The sequence below is a fragment of the Mastigoproctus giganteus genome, chromosome 12, assembly GCF_048544385.1.
Source record: "Mastigoproctus giganteus isolate SK-2022 chromosome 12, ASM4854438v1, whole genome shotgun sequence".
Lineage (NCBI taxonomy): Eukaryota > Metazoa > Arthropoda > Arachnida > Uropygi > Thelyphonidae > Mastigoproctus > Mastigoproctus giganteus.
The window spans coordinates 124,225,550-124,244,424 of record NC_143586.1 but is presented as its reverse complement, the minus strand read 5'-3'; the positions used below and the strand labels follow the sequence as shown (position 1 = coordinate 124,244,424).

The 18,875-nt window shown below is 35.6% G+C and overlaps 1 protein-coding gene across 1 annotated transcript in view; it reads right to left on the bottom strand.

Moving 5' to 3' along the window:
* The window catches only part of LOC150077391 (kyphoscoliosis peptidase-like), a 69,015-nt gene extending 54,040 nt beyond the window's left edge, over positions 1–14,975 (bottom strand). Inside the window, exon 1 of the mRNA XM_090386178.1 lies at positions 14,174–14,975. Within this exon, the coding sequence (XP_090242304.1) occupies positions 14,174–14,806 (633 nt within the window). The 5' untranslated portion in view covers positions 14,807–14,975. The remainder of the gene's footprint in view (positions 1–14,173) is intronic.
* Positions 14,976–18,875: the final 3,900 nt, after the last annotated feature.

Sequence of the window (18,875 nt, the reverse complement as noted above, 5' to 3'; positions counted from 1 at the left end):
TATAGTTTATTCTTTGTCTTCCTCTGCTTCGCTTTCCGCTCACCTTGCCTGTCATGATGATCTCCTCCAAACCTTCCTTCCTCATGATGTGCCCAAAAAATTTCAGCTGCTTTTCTCTTATGTTCCTCAGTAATGATCTTTGCATTCCTCCTCTTTGTTTTACCTCTACATTCGTGATATGTTCAGTCCAGGGTATTCTGAGCATCCATCTATAAAACCATATTTCTGTCGCCTCCAAACGCTTTGCCATTTCTCGGGAGATTGTCCAGAATTCACTACCGTACGTAAGGACACTCCGGAATAGTTACATATTACAAGATAGAAAGCACAAGAACAATACTGTAATTAGAGGTTACGTGAGGCTCAAACCGCAGTTAAGCTGAACGCGTGAACTCCTGTCACAAATCATATCTTGTAAATGTTTTACGCTTTCTTGATCACAAAATCTAGATATAAATTTAGGCCCGAAAAAATATTAAAATAAATATGAGATTACAGTTGTTTTCATGACGGTAAATCCCTTCTCTAGTATTCAGCATATTCTGCGGTTATATACTCCTATCGATTTACTCGTGTGCATTTTCCGTATTCTCTTCATAATTTTTTATCTTTATTTATTATTCTTTTTGGTTTTTCACATCACCACAAAAAAACTACAGTTCGATTGAAATTATATATTTACGTGCTTTCCTGATTAGTCCGAAAACGACCTGTAGCTGATATGCCAGTTCTGCTTTTTCTATTGGTATACCTTCTTATATGCCAAGAGATAATATTAATTTAGCTTCTTAATAATGCAGTCTAACCAGTGAAAGAAACAGCAGCATGCAAAGCTTAATCTTTTGTTCTCTACTCAACTAAATCTTAGAAACTGTGTGTTCTTTGGTAACGCTAAACCGAAAAGTGTTGAAACAATAATACCTTGAACCGTGATTAGGTTGAAGGTTTGAGGACAAGATTCTTGTTGATACTGGGCTTGAATTGCTCTGGGTTGTAATTATCGGGAAATGCATGTTAAACAAGGTGGTTCCAAAGAACAGAAGTACAAGTGAAAAGTAAGTTCAGTGCTTAGAGCTCAACTTTAAATATGGTAACCATTTGATTCACTTGTTCGGATCTATATGAAAGAAAGCCGTGAATACGGATCTAATTCAGAAAAGCAGCGCCCATAGAAATATCATGAAATATGATAATTGGAGCGTTCCGCAATCTATATTTTCCACAGATGAGGGCATGAGGGAATTAATAGGAACAGGTGCACGTATATTTGCGTGTACACGCTAGGAGTTTGGTAAATAAATTTGATGAATTTGAGGGTGTTGGTCAAAAAATCAAAAGCGGATATTGTTGGGATATCAGAGACGTGGCGTCACACAGATATAAACAGTGCAGAACTGGAATTAGAGGAGTACAATGTGTACAAGAAGGGTAGACAGGATAGGAAGTATGCTATTAGTTAAGAAACACATAAAATCCAAGGAAGTGCAGCCAGCTAACATCGACGGACAGTGCAGTGTCGAGTGAGTTTGGTGTGACATAAGCACTGAGAAAGAAAAATTGAGAGGAGTGTGTTATAGGCCTAATGACCGTGATGAGTATAATGAACAACTGTACAGAGAAATAGAATGGGCCAGTAAATCAGGGTCTTATAATGGGGGATTTTAATTTCCCAGATATTGACTGGAACTTGTGGATTGGTCACACACATTAGCAAGGCTTTTGTGGATTTGTTGGATGATTGTTTTCTACAGCAGCATGTTTGGGAGGCAACTAGAGGGAGTAATACTCTTGATTTGATTATCAGTAGTGATTCTTCACGCATTAAGAATCTGCAGATAAAGGAACCACTAGGTGGCAGTGATCACAGTGTGCTAATGTACGATTTATTCAAAGAAGTAACTACCATCAAGTGTAAAGGGAAGGGTGTTTGCGTAAAGGTGACTACCGTGCTCTGGGGCAGTATTTAAATTCTATACAGTTGGACCAACTGAAGATGTTACCAACAGAATTTCTAAATGAGAAGCATTCAAAGAATTAATTTTGGAAGCTAATAGGCTTTTCATACCAACTAAGAAATATAGTTCAAGCCTAAATGGATGTCAGATGAACTAATGAGACATGTAGCAAAGAAGAAAAATACATGGGATACATACAAATTAACAGGTGACACAGAATCCTATGGCAGATATAAGCTAGTCTGTAATCAAGTCACATAAGAGGTCAGGCAGATTACGAGAAATCGTTGGCAAAAGATACAAAGAAAAACAGCAAAGAGTTTTTACTTATGTAAACTCTAGAAGGAAGGGAATGGATCATATTGGTCCACTTGATATCGATTGTTCAACTGTTAATGATCCTGCCCAGGTAGCTAACAAACTGAATGACTATTTTGCATCTACATGTACACGTGAAAAGTTAATTCAGTGAGGATAATGCCACAGGTGTATTAAACTCTAACAGTGAGCTAAATGATTTTGTAATAACTCAGAGCAAAGTGGAGGAGAAATTGTTGAAGAAAGACATAAGAAAGGCACCTGGGGTGGATGGGATCTACAAGTTATATTAAAGGAGGCAGCAAAGGAAGTAAGCAAACTCTTAGCCATAATTATGAGAGCTTCCTTGGATTCGGGGGGGGGGGGGGTACCCATGAAGATGTGCATATGTGATCCCAATTCATAAAGGAGGATCAAAAGGTGACACACGTAATAATTGACCTGTTAGTTTAACTTCTGTTCAGAGGAAATTAATGGAGGCACTGGTTAAAAAAGCCCTGCAGGATCATCAAGACAAGCCTTCAGTTATAGTTCAGACAAGCATGGGTTCGTTAAGGAAAAGTCTTGTCTCTCCAATTTGATTGGAAACTATGATTATTATTATTATCTGTTTATTAACCACAAGAAACTGTGGATCACCCCGGAACGGCAGGGTACCAGGAGGGTGTGAGATTTACATACTGAGGTGCGAGGAACCACATGTACAAGAGTACATACGTGCTCGACCCAAGATATTTACATAATTGAGCTTACATACGCTTCAAATAAACAAAGTTTATAGCAATAGACATCAGAATTAAAAAACTAAAAAAAATATGAAAATAAAAAAATAATAAAATAAAAATAAAAAAAAATGCAGCAGGCAAAAAGTCCAGGTGGAGGTGATCTTCACAGATTCAATAGTTGGTAACAGTTGTTGAGGCATTCCTTTCTGTAGAGCTTGTGATCAATCTCTACAGAAAGGAATGCCTTTCCGTAGAGCGGAAGGAAAGATGTGATCACAAATGAACTGGATGCAGGGAATAACTTTAATATCGTATATTTGGATCTTAGAAAGGCTTTATAAGACCGAACAGCGAACCCTAGGGACTCCTAGCGGAGTCCCTAGGGTTCGCTGTTCGGTCCATTGTTGTTTTATGTATTTATTAATGCTATTGATGACGGTATATCAGGCTTGATGTCTAAGTTGCGGTATAACCACAGAGTAACGTATCAACTGTGTGGTACTACACTGAGAGTGGTAGAGAATGAAAAGGATCTAAGGGTAATTGTGCAGTGAGGTATGAAGATTTCTGAGCAGTGCAGAGGGTCTGCAAGAGTAGCTCATGGTGTCTTGTCAATGATATACAGGAATTTTTCTAGCAGGGATAAGGAGGTGATTATCCCCTTGTATAAGGCAATGGTCAGACCACAACTTGAGTACTGTATACAGGTCTGGAGGCTTCATTTTAGGAAGGATCTAGAGCTGCTGGAACGAATACAGAGAAGGGCAACAAGATTAGGGAATGGAACAAACGGTTGCTCTTACGAAGAAAGAGCTTACGTTTTCCAAATTACAATACCTGGAGACTAGGCACCTGTGAGGTGATCTGATTGAAGTGTATAAGGCCTTGAATGGTTGGAGCATGCTCAATGAGGATGGGATTCTTTCTGTTGCCCAGATTAATCGCCTGAGGGGACATAAATTCAAATTGACGAAAGAGAGTTATAGAATAGATATGCGGAGATTTTTCTTTAGCCAGCGGGTGGTTGATTTCTGGAACAAACTTCCATCTGTCGTTGTTGAAGTTGATAGCTTAAATAAATTTAAGGCAGAACTAGACAAACATTTGGAGCAATGGATGGGTGAAATGGGAAGGGTTTTATTTATTTATTTTTTTTTTTTGGCTGATGCTGTATAACCTTTCTTTCTTGCATCATATGCCTCTCCTAATGCTAATGCTAAAAATGCTAATACTTTTCCCATGTTTCGTATAGTAATTTAAAGCCAACATTTACTGTTTTTTTTTTAAATAAAAATTAAAATTCTAATTTTTAAGTTAGATAAATAGCATTTCTAAACAACTGAAACCTAAATAATCCAATATACAGACTTCCTTTAACCATATTTTAAATAAAATAGGCTAGTTGTAGAATTATTATTACTCGTTATTGAAAAAATATTAAGTAATGAGGTACGTAAAATTTAGAAGTAAACTTAAAACCTAAATTCGGCAAGTAATTAATGACATTTCTGGTACTAGTGTCCTTTCTGTCGAATCTTATATATATTTTTTCCCTTGCGCCCCTTGATGGACCATTTGCCGACTACAGTTTAAACTGTAAAAACCACTCTTATACCACTGTATGTTTTGTAAAAGTTTTTTTAGCCTTATTGAGTAAATATACTATCAATTAGGTAACGTTTCGGGAACCTTGCCAAACCCATCATCAAACCCTACTTGGCTGTACAGTTAAGTATATTGTTTGATACCATTACAAAAGCCACGTGGTAAAAGATCGGTTATTTGGAGAGAAGAAATTGCATAGAAAATTACCACGTAACGTCAATTCCTAATTATATACAGGGGGTGCACAGAAACTCTACAGACAAACTTGAACAGGTGATAGATGGTACCAAAAGAAACATTTTTTGTCAAGTAAACATAAGTCGTAAATGAGTTGTTATAGCAGCAGAAGCTATTAAAGGTTTGTAAAGGCAAAACAACACATTCAGTAATTTAATGCATATAAATCATTTGCTGTTGCACACAAAATAGAAAAAACAATTCAATAAGAAGTGCTCAAACTGGTGACCATGATATTCAACGCATAACTCACACCGACGCATCATTGAATGTTGTAGGCGTTGGAAGTTCCTAGGATTGTCTTGTATCTCTGCGCTTGCTGCGACAATCCGTGCTATAAGTTCCTCCACTGGCGTTTCATACACAAGAGTCTTCATGTATCCCCAAAAGAAAAAGTCCAAACAAGTCAGTCAGGCGACCTTGTTAGTCAGGCTACAGGTCCACCTTGACCAATCCATCTGCTTGGAAAGGTTGTATGTAAGTGTGCGCGTACACGTCTGTGAAAATGTGGTGGTGCGCCATTATGTTGGAACCACATTTGTGCTTGAACAATCAGAGGAACATCCTCCAACAACTCTGGAAGTGTTTACTCTAGAAAACACAGAGTCATCCATCTAAACGTGCAGGCAACATGCATGGTCCAAATAAAACGTTTCCCACAATGCCAGTCCATACATTGACGCTAAACCTGTGTTGGTAGCCATGTTCAACCATTTCATGGGGATTATTCTCTGCCCACACATCACTGTTGCGGCAGTTGAACAATCCCTCTTGGGTGAAACATGCCTCATCAGTGCAAAGCACATTATTGGCAAAATCAGGCTGCAAGTTGATTTCCTGTAAAAATCAGTGGGAGAACTCGACATGGTGGGCAAAGTCAGCAAGTTCTAGTGCATGCACTTTCTGGCATCGGAAAGGATGTAGTCTGGCTTCGTGCACCTCATCCCACACCAAACAAAGCTGCACACCCAATCGGCGTACAACGGCACTTGTGCTGGTAGGAGTATTAGCGAAGATCTGCAAAACCTGTTCCTCAAACCAGGGTGTCCTAGTAGTGTGGCGACGTTCAGTATCATGCATATTCATACCGAAAGAGCCACTATCCCGCAATCTTTGGTGTATTGCAGCAAATGTTGTGTGGTGAGGCAACCTTCTGCCTAGGAAGCGTTCTTGATAAATCCTGCGAGCCTCTCCCGTTTCCATGTCTGTACCCGTACTGAACATAAAATGACATTACGCTTTTATGCTATTAGCGGCAGATACGCACCACTCCGAGGACCTCTCAACGCATGCATACATTAATGTTGATGGTAGTCGTACGTTCGAGCACTGTGTTATGGATTGTTTTGTGTGCAACAGCAAATGATTTGTATGCATTATATGACATTAAATTACTGAATGTGTTGTTCTGAGTTTTACAACCCTTTAATAGCTTCTGCCGCTATAACGACTCATTTACGACCTGTGTTTACTTGACAAAAATGTTTCATTTGGTACCCGCTATCACATGTCCAAGTTTCTCGGTAGAGTTTCTCTGCACCCTGTATAAGTAAAATTATGACAAAAGTCCGTTTAGTATTTTTTCCATAATTTAACAAATTTAATTTTTGATTAGAAATAATCTGAGTGTTAGTCAAAAAAACTTGCGGGTTTCAAAAATGTGGCAACTCTAAACATATGACACTTTTTCAGCGATCGATTCCTTGGATGACTGAAGGAGTGTATATCTTAATAAACTGGCAGATTTATGATAACTATTGTATTTGATTAAATTTTATGCTTTGAGTAGATGTTTTTAACGTATGTCTGAAATTATATCAAACTTGTTGATCACAACAACACCCGATGTCTCGCCAGACAAGAATACGTCATGCATACACCGCGCATACATATACCGTTAAAAGAATACTTAATTTGTAATCCATAATTCTTAACTTTTATTTTTAATGATAGGAAACTTTTTAAAAATATTATACAAATTGTTGCGCAAAAAAAGCTAGAAATTTTGGAATGCTTGAATACCTTATAGACTTATAGTTTATACCTTAGAGAAACTTCTTAAAATGGAATAGTGAAGTTGGTTTCTGTTGCAGGGATTATAACAAGTTTTTAATTTAATCGAAAGCAACGCTTTTCTAATGAATACAATTTTTCAGTGCAAACGTTTCTTGATAGAAATCTGTATGTTATATTCAATCCAAACTTGAAAATATTTCTTGAAATTACTGTAGAAAATGCAACAAAGTTGACTAGAGCAAACACCGAGATGGGTAGATATACTATATTCTAACATTAGTACAAATATTAAACGATTTAGAACTGCCATGGGAGGCACAGTGGTTATCACGGATGCTTTCTAACATCGAGTGTGAATTGCCTCAGTCCAATGTACATCGCTTGCAGAGGCTGAAGGATGCAGTAGGGAAAGGAAGGAAAGGGAAATGACTTTTATGGGCTATTTTCGTTCCGTGGTGGAGTCAGTCGGCCTAGACACATCACTAAAATTGTTCTTTGACAATCTAGAAGTGGTGTCCTGAGAGTAAGGCCTTCTTATTTAGCCCCCCACCCAGATCCGATGATATAATTCAAAAAGAATCTTGAAATTTCAACAGCGGACGATTTAGTGCTAATATTGTCGGAGTCACGGCTACATATTCCTGCTCAGACAAAACAAATATTTAAGTTCCCCCCAATTCTACTTGTACGGTTTTAGGAGCATCAACGACTAAGGCCATATTGCTCCACCTTCCCCCAATAAATGATTACAAATTGAAAACGAATAAATAAATAAATAAATAAGGAAAAATTGCGTATCGCACTCGCCCATTTAACAAATAAATATATTATTATTGAGTATTGTGCTTTTAAAAAGTTTAATTAAATAAACTAATTTAAAAAATCTTTTAAATAATAATCTTAAAATAATTTTAAGTGTCAATAAAATCCAATTTTGTTTATTCCAGTCCGCATGGTTTAAGAATATGTTAATGGTCTCTTAATAATAACATCTTAATTATATAAAATTTTATATATATACTTAAGAAAAGAATTAACAAAATATTTTTAAAACTTTTATTAAATTGTTTAACTTTATACTAACTAATAATTATACAGTTTTTAAGGGTTTTTTTTTTTTTTGTAATTTACAATTTTGAATTTTCATGAATATGTTTACTTAAAGTTAAATTGTTCTCGAAAAACCTTACATCGTATGACGCAAATCTTTATTTCAATTGGTAATTATGCCACCAAAAAAGGAGCACTTGGTTAGTAGTCTAATTTTAATTTTAATTAATTTTCCGACTAAAAACTTCAAATATCCAGAATCGATCTTACGAACAGAGATCCCGTATTTCGGGTTTAGCCTCCTTTGTTATTAATATTCTCAGCTTCTGTCGTTCGCCCAATATACAGATCACTATTCGAGACTCTTTTTCGGAATTTATGTAAGAATGATCAAACCATGTGCATTCTTCACATAAATTCATCACCGATTAAAGTATTTGGTATAGTATAAATACTACTAATCTTTATTTTGCAGGCAATTAATTTCAAGATGAACATAAAAATTCCTTCCGAGTAAAGATAAAACAATCAAACGATATAATCCAGAATCGTGTTCCAGAATCAAAATCGTCTCATTCTGATTCTGGAAGACCTATGATTAATCCCTGTTTGTCTAATTAAGGGAGCTGATTAGTTACCAAAGTTATCTCGGTGGTATTGAAGCCTTTACACCTTCAGTAATTCACGGAACAAACGCAACTTGACGACTTTAACGATTTAGTGGTTAAGATCATTAAATTATCGCTGTGCACGAGAAACCACTCTGTATAAGTAAACTTGTCCCTGTGATGACTCGAAATTCCCATAACGCACTGCATTAACTCCGCTTTTGTACATTCTGTTAAGAGGAGGTAAACGAGAGCAGCAATTAGTAAATACCAGACAGACATTTGTGGCCACCACTTCATTATTATTTCCATATGTCTAAAGATGTATTTCTATAGCAATGTGACAATATAATTAAATCATTCCATGCATCACACACTGGGAAATTGGGTCGGGAAATAATGTTTGTCTAGAATTGTCTATGAAGGAATACTGTAGACACGTGATAGTTAAAAGACCAGAAGAAACTACCTAGAAATTGCTATGCAGAAACCAGAAGAGAAGAAAATAAACTTTAAACAAAAGTTTCAGTGTGGTTTTTATGGAATATTATTGAAGCATATACACCACTCCAGTGGCATGGAGGAGAAAAAGGTTGGGAAGCCAGATTTGAATGTTTTAGATTTTTTGACAAGGCAATTAAGACATGAAGCTCAGTATATATATACACACTGAGAGTATATGCATATATATATATATATATATTAGCTCTGAGTACTCTACGGCATATGTCTGTTTTTAGGGATAAAAAACCTAGGGAAAATCCATCTAAACTCTACCACAATTGTGAAAAAGAAAAAAAAAAAAAACTAATAAAAGACCGTCCCGGCCTTAATCCCTATTATTCTGCGTGATGTGAAAGGACACGAACACGACCGTAACCACTGTGCTAGTCGCCAGGCCAGAGTCAAAATTTTGAAATCTAACTAAAGGAAAGAAAGTAAATAAAGATGAAAAAATTTACTCTTATTGTTTTATGGATGTCTACACTAACTACTGTGGAGGTAAAATGTTTGCAGTTGGAGAGACAGAATAAATTTGTAATTTTTGACAGAGACCCTTGATGTAAATGGGGATAAAATAATGACTCGTTGTTTATTGAAAACTCTTGACGCTACTGGCCTGCTAGTACCATAGATATGTTGATGGTTGGGAAATTTGAAGAAAGCTGCATAACACAGGGGCAGAAGCAAAGAAAAAAATTGCGTTATTATTATAATAATTTGGATCTGTTGAAGCCTCAAAAAAAAAGAAAAGGCTTCTATAAAACACACTAACTTTATTTGTTCATTTACTCTTTTTTTTTCATTCACTTTTTCTTTTCAAGTCCGCATGTCAACAAGTTTCTTCTTCTTCTCACTCCTCAACTAAGCCATAGTACAAACGTACTGTGGATCAGTTGAGGTCTCCATAAAAAGTATAATCCGAGTTTCAAAACGAAAGTCTGAAAATGTGGCCAACACTGCTGAACCCTACAATATGGCCAGAGTCCAAATTCATTAAGTTTTATTCTTCCTCATACTTCTGGTCTCTGAATACGCGTTTCGTTAAAAATCTACAGATATTTCAGTTCAGTTGAGGGAATTTATACTTATTAAATAAGTTTACTAAATTACTGTTTACCAAAATACATGCGAAAAGTTTATTTTTTACGCTGCTTTGTAATGCATTCCAAATTGTTATATACAAAATTGCTGTAAGGAAAGATTAAAGTAGATCAATTTCAAAATATTTACAATTTCTCCCTACGTATGTTAAAAGCAACTTACTGACGTACTTGGCTCTAACAGTGGAGCCACGTACGTCAGTACTTAAACTATTGACGTGCACATCGCTCACCTTAAACATCCTGTTTTAAGGTGAGCGATAAACTTGGACCATTTAAAACAGGGTTAGCATGTTAGCGCGCACCTCTTAACGGGCCTTAAATTTTAAATCGAAACCCCAAAAACTGCAAGAAAGAGGGAATCGATGAAAACAAAAGTGTTTTTCGTAACTCCAAATTTCTTTTGGCCATAGCAGGACGTATTGATTTCTTAATAGCTTTGGTGCTCAGAAAATAAAATGAGGTCGCAGCCGTAAAACGCCCTCTAAATATAAGTAGACACCTGAAGTATTTTCTTTTAAATATATACCATTTAAAGGTATACCTAAAGAGAGTAAAACAGCTTCTGCTACAATAAGAGTATTTGAGATCAAAGTTCTGATCAAAGTTCTTTGCTCGCTGATCATTTCACATCTAGACTAATAAAAGAGCCAAATACTGTACTTTAAGTTGTATTATTCGATTTCCTTGAAATGCTTCACCGCCATCTAGTGCAAGGTAAATGAATTATATTTTAATTAATGCAATGTTTTTAAATATTAAATAAGAAATAACGCTTAAATATTTATATTAAATTTAATTTCTGAAAGGATAATAACATCGACTGAAAATCTATATATTGGAGAGTTTTTATTCTTTATTGCAAGATAAAAGCATTTCAGCGCTATGAGAAAGTCTGGCAGTTTGTGATTTGCTTATCAAATACGGTATACCTTTTTTTTCTTTTCTTTTTAATGGGACAAATTGAATTTTTATCCAAATAATTATTCTTTTCTCAAATGAGGAGTATCCAAGGAAAATGTCGGTTTTAATTGCAGGAAGAGCCACTATGCCTTTCTTGAGCTATTAACTGGAGTTATTACTATATGCTATCTGATACTAATGAATTATGGGATTCATCCCGGTAGCCACAAACACATTCGTTTCAGTTAAGTACCACAAAAGAAAAATGCCAAAATGGGTTGAACACAAGAGACCTGAAAACTTTAAATGCGCAAAAAAGCATGGGACAGTAACAGGCTATTCGTGGTGGTAACTATAAGCTAACACATAATAAAATACTAACAGTGTATAAAACTTGAAAAAGCTGAGTACAGAAAATCGCTGGCTAAGAAAGAAGAAAAGGGAATTCTACTTGTATACGAATGCAAACAAGCCAAAAGTAAATTCGAAGACCCTTTACAAGTTCTAAGACTGATACAGCGTGATATTAATAAGATCATCATTAAATTCGGAGATTATTTCCTTGATCATTTCCTCAGTGCTCGGACCTTGTTTTTTATTTTCATTAACGATAATTATGAGGGAAAATAGGAGAAGCTGTCCAAGTTTGCTGATGACTTAAAAGCTGGGAAAGTAGTTAACGATTAGAACCTGGCCATGTTGCTTCAAAAGATTTGGACCGATTTCAAGGTCTGAAAAATGAAGCTAAGGTTCAACGCTACCATACACCAGATATTGCATTTGGAAACCCCGAATTCATTTATAGCCTGAGGAAAGTATAATTAGAGGATGTTGAAAATAAGGACTTGGAAATTAAATGCAAAAAGACAAGAAGTTCAACGTGCAGTGCAATCAGCGACAAGAAGGTCGCAGTGTTTCTTTATGATTTATCTGAATTTTGCAAGTAGATCGAGAAAGATAACGAGATCATTGAGGCCGCATCTAAAGAAAGATGTAGGACTTCTAGCGATGTAGCAAAAGAAGACTCCTAGTGATGGAGCAAAGACCAGTAGATTGGTGAAGAGTGTTAAGCATTATCCATTTGAGAAATTTCTTTGAAGATGTGGTCTGCAGAGCTTAGAATCTAGATACTCTAGCAGGTATTTGAGTGAATAAGGTCTTGGGGATATTAGTGAAATAAATAAGGTAAGAGAGGAATATTCTTGTTGGTAAGCGAGACAAGAACCAGAAAGTATAACTATAAAAATAGATTATTAGACCTCATAAAACTGCAGACAGCGTGTTGAGGAACGTTGAAATAAGTTTCCCTGCAAGGGTGGCCCGAGAGTTCGGAAATATCCAGGCATTTTTTTCACGCTGAAAATAATGAGGTTCTTTTTCTTTTTTTCAGAAAATGCAAACTAAGCCCGCTTCATTGCATCATCATAATATTTTAATATTAATAAAGTAGCAAGTGTTTAAATATGAACGAATATATTGACTTTCTATACCTGTATATAAGATTACTGGTCGTATGCAGTTTATTTGTTAAGTAACTTATAACGGTAGCTAATAGTTGTGAAGCAGAGCTGTTTCTAACAACTATAAAAAAATTACTAAAGAAACAATCTCAGTTGATTGCATGGATCTGAACAACAGCCGATCTATAAAGATAGTTCACAATTATTTTCCTTTCCTTCATCGGCGGTATTTTATTATTTATTTATTTATTTTTTTTTTTTTTTTTTGGTGTTCCATATCCATTGACTTCTAACGATGATACCATCCCAGCTGGTATCATCGGGAAAACTAGTTTACGTGATTGATGTATTAAGCACTAAAGCTGCAGCCGGTAGCACGAGAAGAATCCAAGGCTGTCGATTTTCCAATATTTACAGCCTGCCATGCAGCTTTAGTGTAATGCACTGACGGAAATCAGAGTCGATGAAATATCAACTGAAATCACAGTTAATAATTAAAATATAATTCAGATATAATATAATAATAATAAATTATAGTATTACTTTGATAAAATATAATTCAAATATAAAATAAAATATAACTCTATAATTAAAATATAATAATTCGGAATAATGATACCTTATTGCCCCATAATATTTAACTAAATGCGTTCTGAATAGACTATTTGGTGTTTTGGATACCGCTAAGTCAATTCAGGCCATGAGACATCCGAGTTCGTGTCAGTAAACTGCGTGTACATTTTAAGTGCAGTGTGTTTATTTGCAGGATGAAAATGAAACGGAAATGTCCCGAAAACCCCTTAAACATGTTCTTGGGACTAATTAAGTTTCTCGCACCATCGACTGGATTGCAACCGATCTCTTTCAAACTGATGAAGTACACATTCGCTGCTCTATGCTGCAGAGGCTGCTCTACAAAAGAAGTAACAGCAATTGAATTCGAATCTTATTTCTTCGGTGAACACTATTTTTACATTTCTTTCAAAAATGAAAAGAAATTAATTTTTGAAGGAATTTCAAATATCGCTTAATCTTCCTAATTACAAAATCCTTGATAGAAATCCCCTGGTTATTGCAACTCGATGCAAGCGAAGCTGGGATCATTACGCTATCGAAGTTGCATGGGTGACTAATGGGCTGTCAAACACATGACTGGTTTGTTGTATAGAGGATTACTGTAAAGCCACTAGCGTGCTAGTGGGCATTGACTTCTCTATTGTGAGCCAGGAAAACTCAGTTCGGCGACTGGTTTGCACATCTGAGTATATTAAAATTACATAGTCGTGTGAAATGAATGCGAGTTAGTCTCACAGTAATGATTTTGCGAGTCAATTTGATTTCGACTGGTTTTTATCTTTGGAAGATGATTCAAAGATTGCTATATAATGCCAGAAACTTGTCACCATGGTCATCATATTCAAATAAGATCAGGTGTATGCTCTTATCATCAGCATACAGAGTTGAAAGTGGAAGTTTAACATTTACGAGAAAACAACAGAGAAATTTAAAAAAAATACTTATTTGATCGGAGCAGATATGCTTACAAAATACAATTAGTTCGCTTGCAGATTCTATCACAACTCGGTCTGAAATAATTAAGAGAATACAAAAAAGCATTAATCGCTTCTCCGTCGAGAAGTTGTACCCCCACAACTATTGTCTATACTAAAATGAAAGTTAAAAGACATTTACCTCAAGGGCATGTCGGTCAATGTCCTTGAACACAGTCATGCTGGGAATCATTTCTTTCTTCTTACAAGGTGGTGGTCTTGCAGCATATTCTGGAGATTCATCCGTTATCGGATCGTTATCCGTCTGGACCCCTGCGTCAGATTTAATAACGTCCATATACCCACCGAGCCTCCCTTCGAAATCCGAATCGTACTTCAGACTATCTTCCATGTCTTCCAGCAGTCTGGCGATGCTGTCGTGGATGCCAGCCTTGGTCATGTGGGATGCTTTACTGGTGGTATTGGCAAGTTCCTTGTGTATGTGCGAGATGGGTGAAATCGAGTCCACCGACGACAGCACGTTGGCTTCTATTCCAGCAGCGTTAGCGGCTAAGGCCCTCGTGACGGGATCCGTTTGCGATTCGAAGTCGACCGTAGGCATTCGTACTGGCCTCTTCTCCGATTTCACTGCTGCGCCTGGGTATTCCGGAGGATCGAAATGGACAAAGGATACCCTATAGGTCTGCGTGCAGTGATCGCTTTTAGGCCGAACAGCTTGCACTCCGATGTCGATGGTCACCATGTTCACTTTCTCAGCGAACAAATCTGCTTTCTTCGTTGAAAACAAAGTCGAACACTTCTGTTCCGTCTGCATTAGCACACTCTTCACGTTGTCACCACTGGAGTTCGTAGACGTCGTCGTCTGAGTTTCGACGTCGGAATTTTCAGGTTCCTCCGTCTCCTCTTCCAGAAACGTTTCCAGGTCATCCTCGCTGAAATGGATAAGATCGGTCTGCGTGTTCTGGTCGTTGACCTCAGCCAGGTGACCCACCTGTATTCCTATATCCGACAATGGCACCCGCGGTCGATCGCTGAGCGAAAGAGGGGTTGGATTTGACGAAGTACCGTTCCACGATAAGTACGGCACTATCACTGCTTTACTCAGTGGCGACACTAAGCGGTTTTCACGGCTCGATCCACAGCCCATAGTTGCCTCCTAAAAATAAATAAAAATAAGGCCGTAAAGATTTTCGATTTAATATTGATCAATTCACTCTAATGTAAAAAATGTAAAATGTAAAAAATATACAAATATTACGACGGTTTGAATATGGGGAAATATTTTTATGATTGAGTGATATATTTTTATGTGCGTGATTCGGAAGTTGAAAAGTGTGTATATATGTTTTAAATTCCTACATTAAAAATCTTGATAACAGAAGCTTTAAGTCTCAAAAGAAACTAGTAAGTGAATTAGTAATTTCTTCTATGATTTATAAGAGACTTAAATTCTTCTATAAATAAAGAGGTACTAAAATCTAATTTAAAAAAATCGGAGAAACAATTATAAATACACTTATGGTTCCTACCTTAAATAAACATTTGTCATAAAGATAAACATTTGTCATAATTTGACATTTTTCATAACCACTCTGTTACAGAAAAGAATTATCATAAAAATTTGTACTTATGTCAAACATAAAATTTGTCATGAACTTATTTCATAATGTGTCAAAAATCAGTCATAAAAATTTGCCATAAAATTTGTCTTAAACATGTGATTATGACAAATTTTTACTTAGCATAGCATTCAACAAAATTAAGGAAAAATCCGGTTTGAAAACATTGAATAGAAGATTAATGTTCTACGCCTTATTGCACGATAATTTCCTCAATAACCCAGAATAATTTGATGTATCTTTAATGAGCTTTATTCTTAAATTAAATCATATAAGATAATTGCTACTTTAATTCCTTTAGTTTAAAAAATAAATATCGAAAATATTTCCAATGTCTGTTAATTATTCCGGTCAGTTTATTTTTGAAAATTCCTTGGTTCTACTTTACGTTAATTCTCGTACTGAATTAAAAACAGAAATACAAAATGTGTTTAAACAAATTTATATTAGAGTTGGCCATAGTAGGCTATACTGGATTTCAAATAAGCGACAAGGTCTGCGCACTTTTTCAATATACACAACTGTGACGATTGCATCATTTAATTAAACTATTTTCAAAATATTTTGTATAGTACGAGGGTTGGGTCAAAAAGTTCTGAGAACGGAGTATAAAAGACAAAAGTACAAAATTCTATTTTTTTCTCCCCTTCAATTCACCCCAATGTCAACAAGCTTTCTAATCTTAAATAGTTTAATTCTTCAAAAAAGGATTCTTCAGGTTGGGCATCAAACGAGCTTTCCACAGCTTAATCCCTTCGTCATCTTTAAAATGAATTCCACGAAACAGACTTCAGATTTCTGAACAGATAATAGTTACTTACAGCAACGTCTGAGTATTATGGGATGGTTTAACTGTTTAAATCCACATTCATGGATTTTAGCCTATGCAATTCTGGCTTTCTGCACTAGAGCATTGTCACAAAGAAACAAAAAACTCGATGACCCAACTTTCCCTGTAGTTTTTCCCGAACTAACTGCAGTTTATAACTTGGCATGAAACAGAATATTCCTCAGTTATTATAGATTAACATTTCTTTTGTGTCCCGGAAATCTGAGGCCAACACTTTTCCAGCTGATGGTTGGGTCCGAAACTTTTTCGGTGGAAGCGATCCCTTTTGCTTACACGTGAACACTTTCTAATGTGGATTCAGGATCATTATCAGTCATCAAACGGTTAAAGATCTATCTGAATTAGCAAAAATTAATTTTAAATTCTCTTTTGATGCCTTCATCCTCAGAATTTTTTTCTTCAATAATGGCAGCTGCAATAGAATTGATTGCTTGAGACAGCCCACCAGACCTTGGATCATCCTTTATTGACTGCCATCCTCTTTTGAACTCTGCCAACCATCTTTAAACAGTAGCATAACTGGGTGATATTTTCCCAAACACTCTAGTCATTCTTATTATGGTTTCTTTAGCATTTCTGCCCTCTAGGCAAAAATTTGATTGCTGAAAGATCCTCGATTCCTGGATTCTTATTCCAACCTACCTACCTACATAAAAAAAATTAATTAAATTTCTAAAACTGCATAAGAAACTGACATTTTTATGTTATTTTATAAGACATTAAGCTATAAAAATAACCTATTCTATATTAATAGATTTTATATTTCCTGTTTTCAGAACTTTTTGGCCCAACCCTCGTACGTCAATCCTCTGTATAATGGTGCGTGAAATGTATATGAAACAACGGGAGAAAGTTTGAAGGAGGTCTCATTATCAGATCATTTATTTATCCGTTCTGTTAAAACGCATTTGGATCTGCCAAACAAAAGTATAGTCGTAGGATTCAGACCTTTAAACATACTCAGAACGAAATGTAAGTTGTATATTATAAAAATTGATAATATATAACAGTGAGAGCTTCTCGAATAAACACAAAAGGCCAACGAACTTACTGTTCTGCCAAATATGATGTAGGAAATAGGAAAGAATGAGGCTAAATGAAGCATTTCAAAATTATTATCCCTTTAAGTTTTCTAATGTTACTTGCATATTGACCTTTAAATTGAGGAGGAGTGGAAACTTAAGTAAATGCGTAGTTTCTATTCGCAATTTAACTAATCATAGGATTCCAACAAGGAATCTTGTGGTTAGTTAATGGAATACCGCAATCGCCTAAGGGTTCCTTAAAGTCTGTTCCATATAAAGTCCAGTAAGTGGCATGTATTGTATATTGCCATCCGTGATCGTTAGGAAGTTCCACTAATGAACTACCTTGAAGGAGGATATACTGTATTTCTCTCCGCTGACCTTTAAATCGTAGTTCTTCCTGCTCCATGCATCTCATTGGACAGCTCCGATGCGGCATGTTCTCTGTTTACGGCAGATAACAAGCTGGTTGGCACGCATATCGTAATACGAAGCACGTCTCGCAATAATTTTTCGCAATTCAATAAATTTTCAATATGGGTTTACTGTTCGTGCCAAAGTATCGCGTGATGATTGCAGAAACCTGAAAACTTTATCTTCTCTCGTTTCCTTAATGAAAAAAAAAAAATCTTACAGCTTTTGTTTTCAAAATAGGCATAAAATTCCAGACGTAATGGATATTTTAAGTATTTTTAATTTTAATAACGAAATATTAATTTAAAAAAATATATTTAATAACGGGGGAAGTGTATCGGTTAAGCTTTTAGCAAGTATTTTATTGTAGCTTTTAAATTAGTTCACCAGGTGGAGTCGATCTCCATCGCATGATCCCAGTACTTGAAGATTCCTTTGTAAAACTAAACTAATTTGACAAATTATGAAGCTCTTATATAGAATTTACTAGCTTTTAAAAATAAATAATTTGAAACCTGTGTGGCGTGTTGTAAATAAAATCAACGAATTTGATTGCAACACACTTTTTTAACTCATCATTTGGATATTAATAAATAACTTTCTCTTCATAGGCCTAAATGTGTTGGTGCAAGTTCTTCTGTTAATACTGTATATCTGTGTACATTACTGCATTGATCCACTTCACGAGTTTATGTAAAATGAATCAATAACAAGATTGCATTTGAACTGTTTATTATCCTTTGAGGTGTTCAGATTTTTTTTTTCACGAAACATAGATACCTTCAATTATTGAAAGTGCTTTATCAGACCATTTAGTACCGATCTGATCAGACGGTATAATTATATATATACTTATTCGGAATATTAGAAGCCCTGAAATGTTTATTTTCTCTAAAAAAACTACGTAAAATTTATTTTAATGTCGTGTAACTATTTTCCATTACCAATTTGCAAAAGTAATGACTTTAAGAAAAA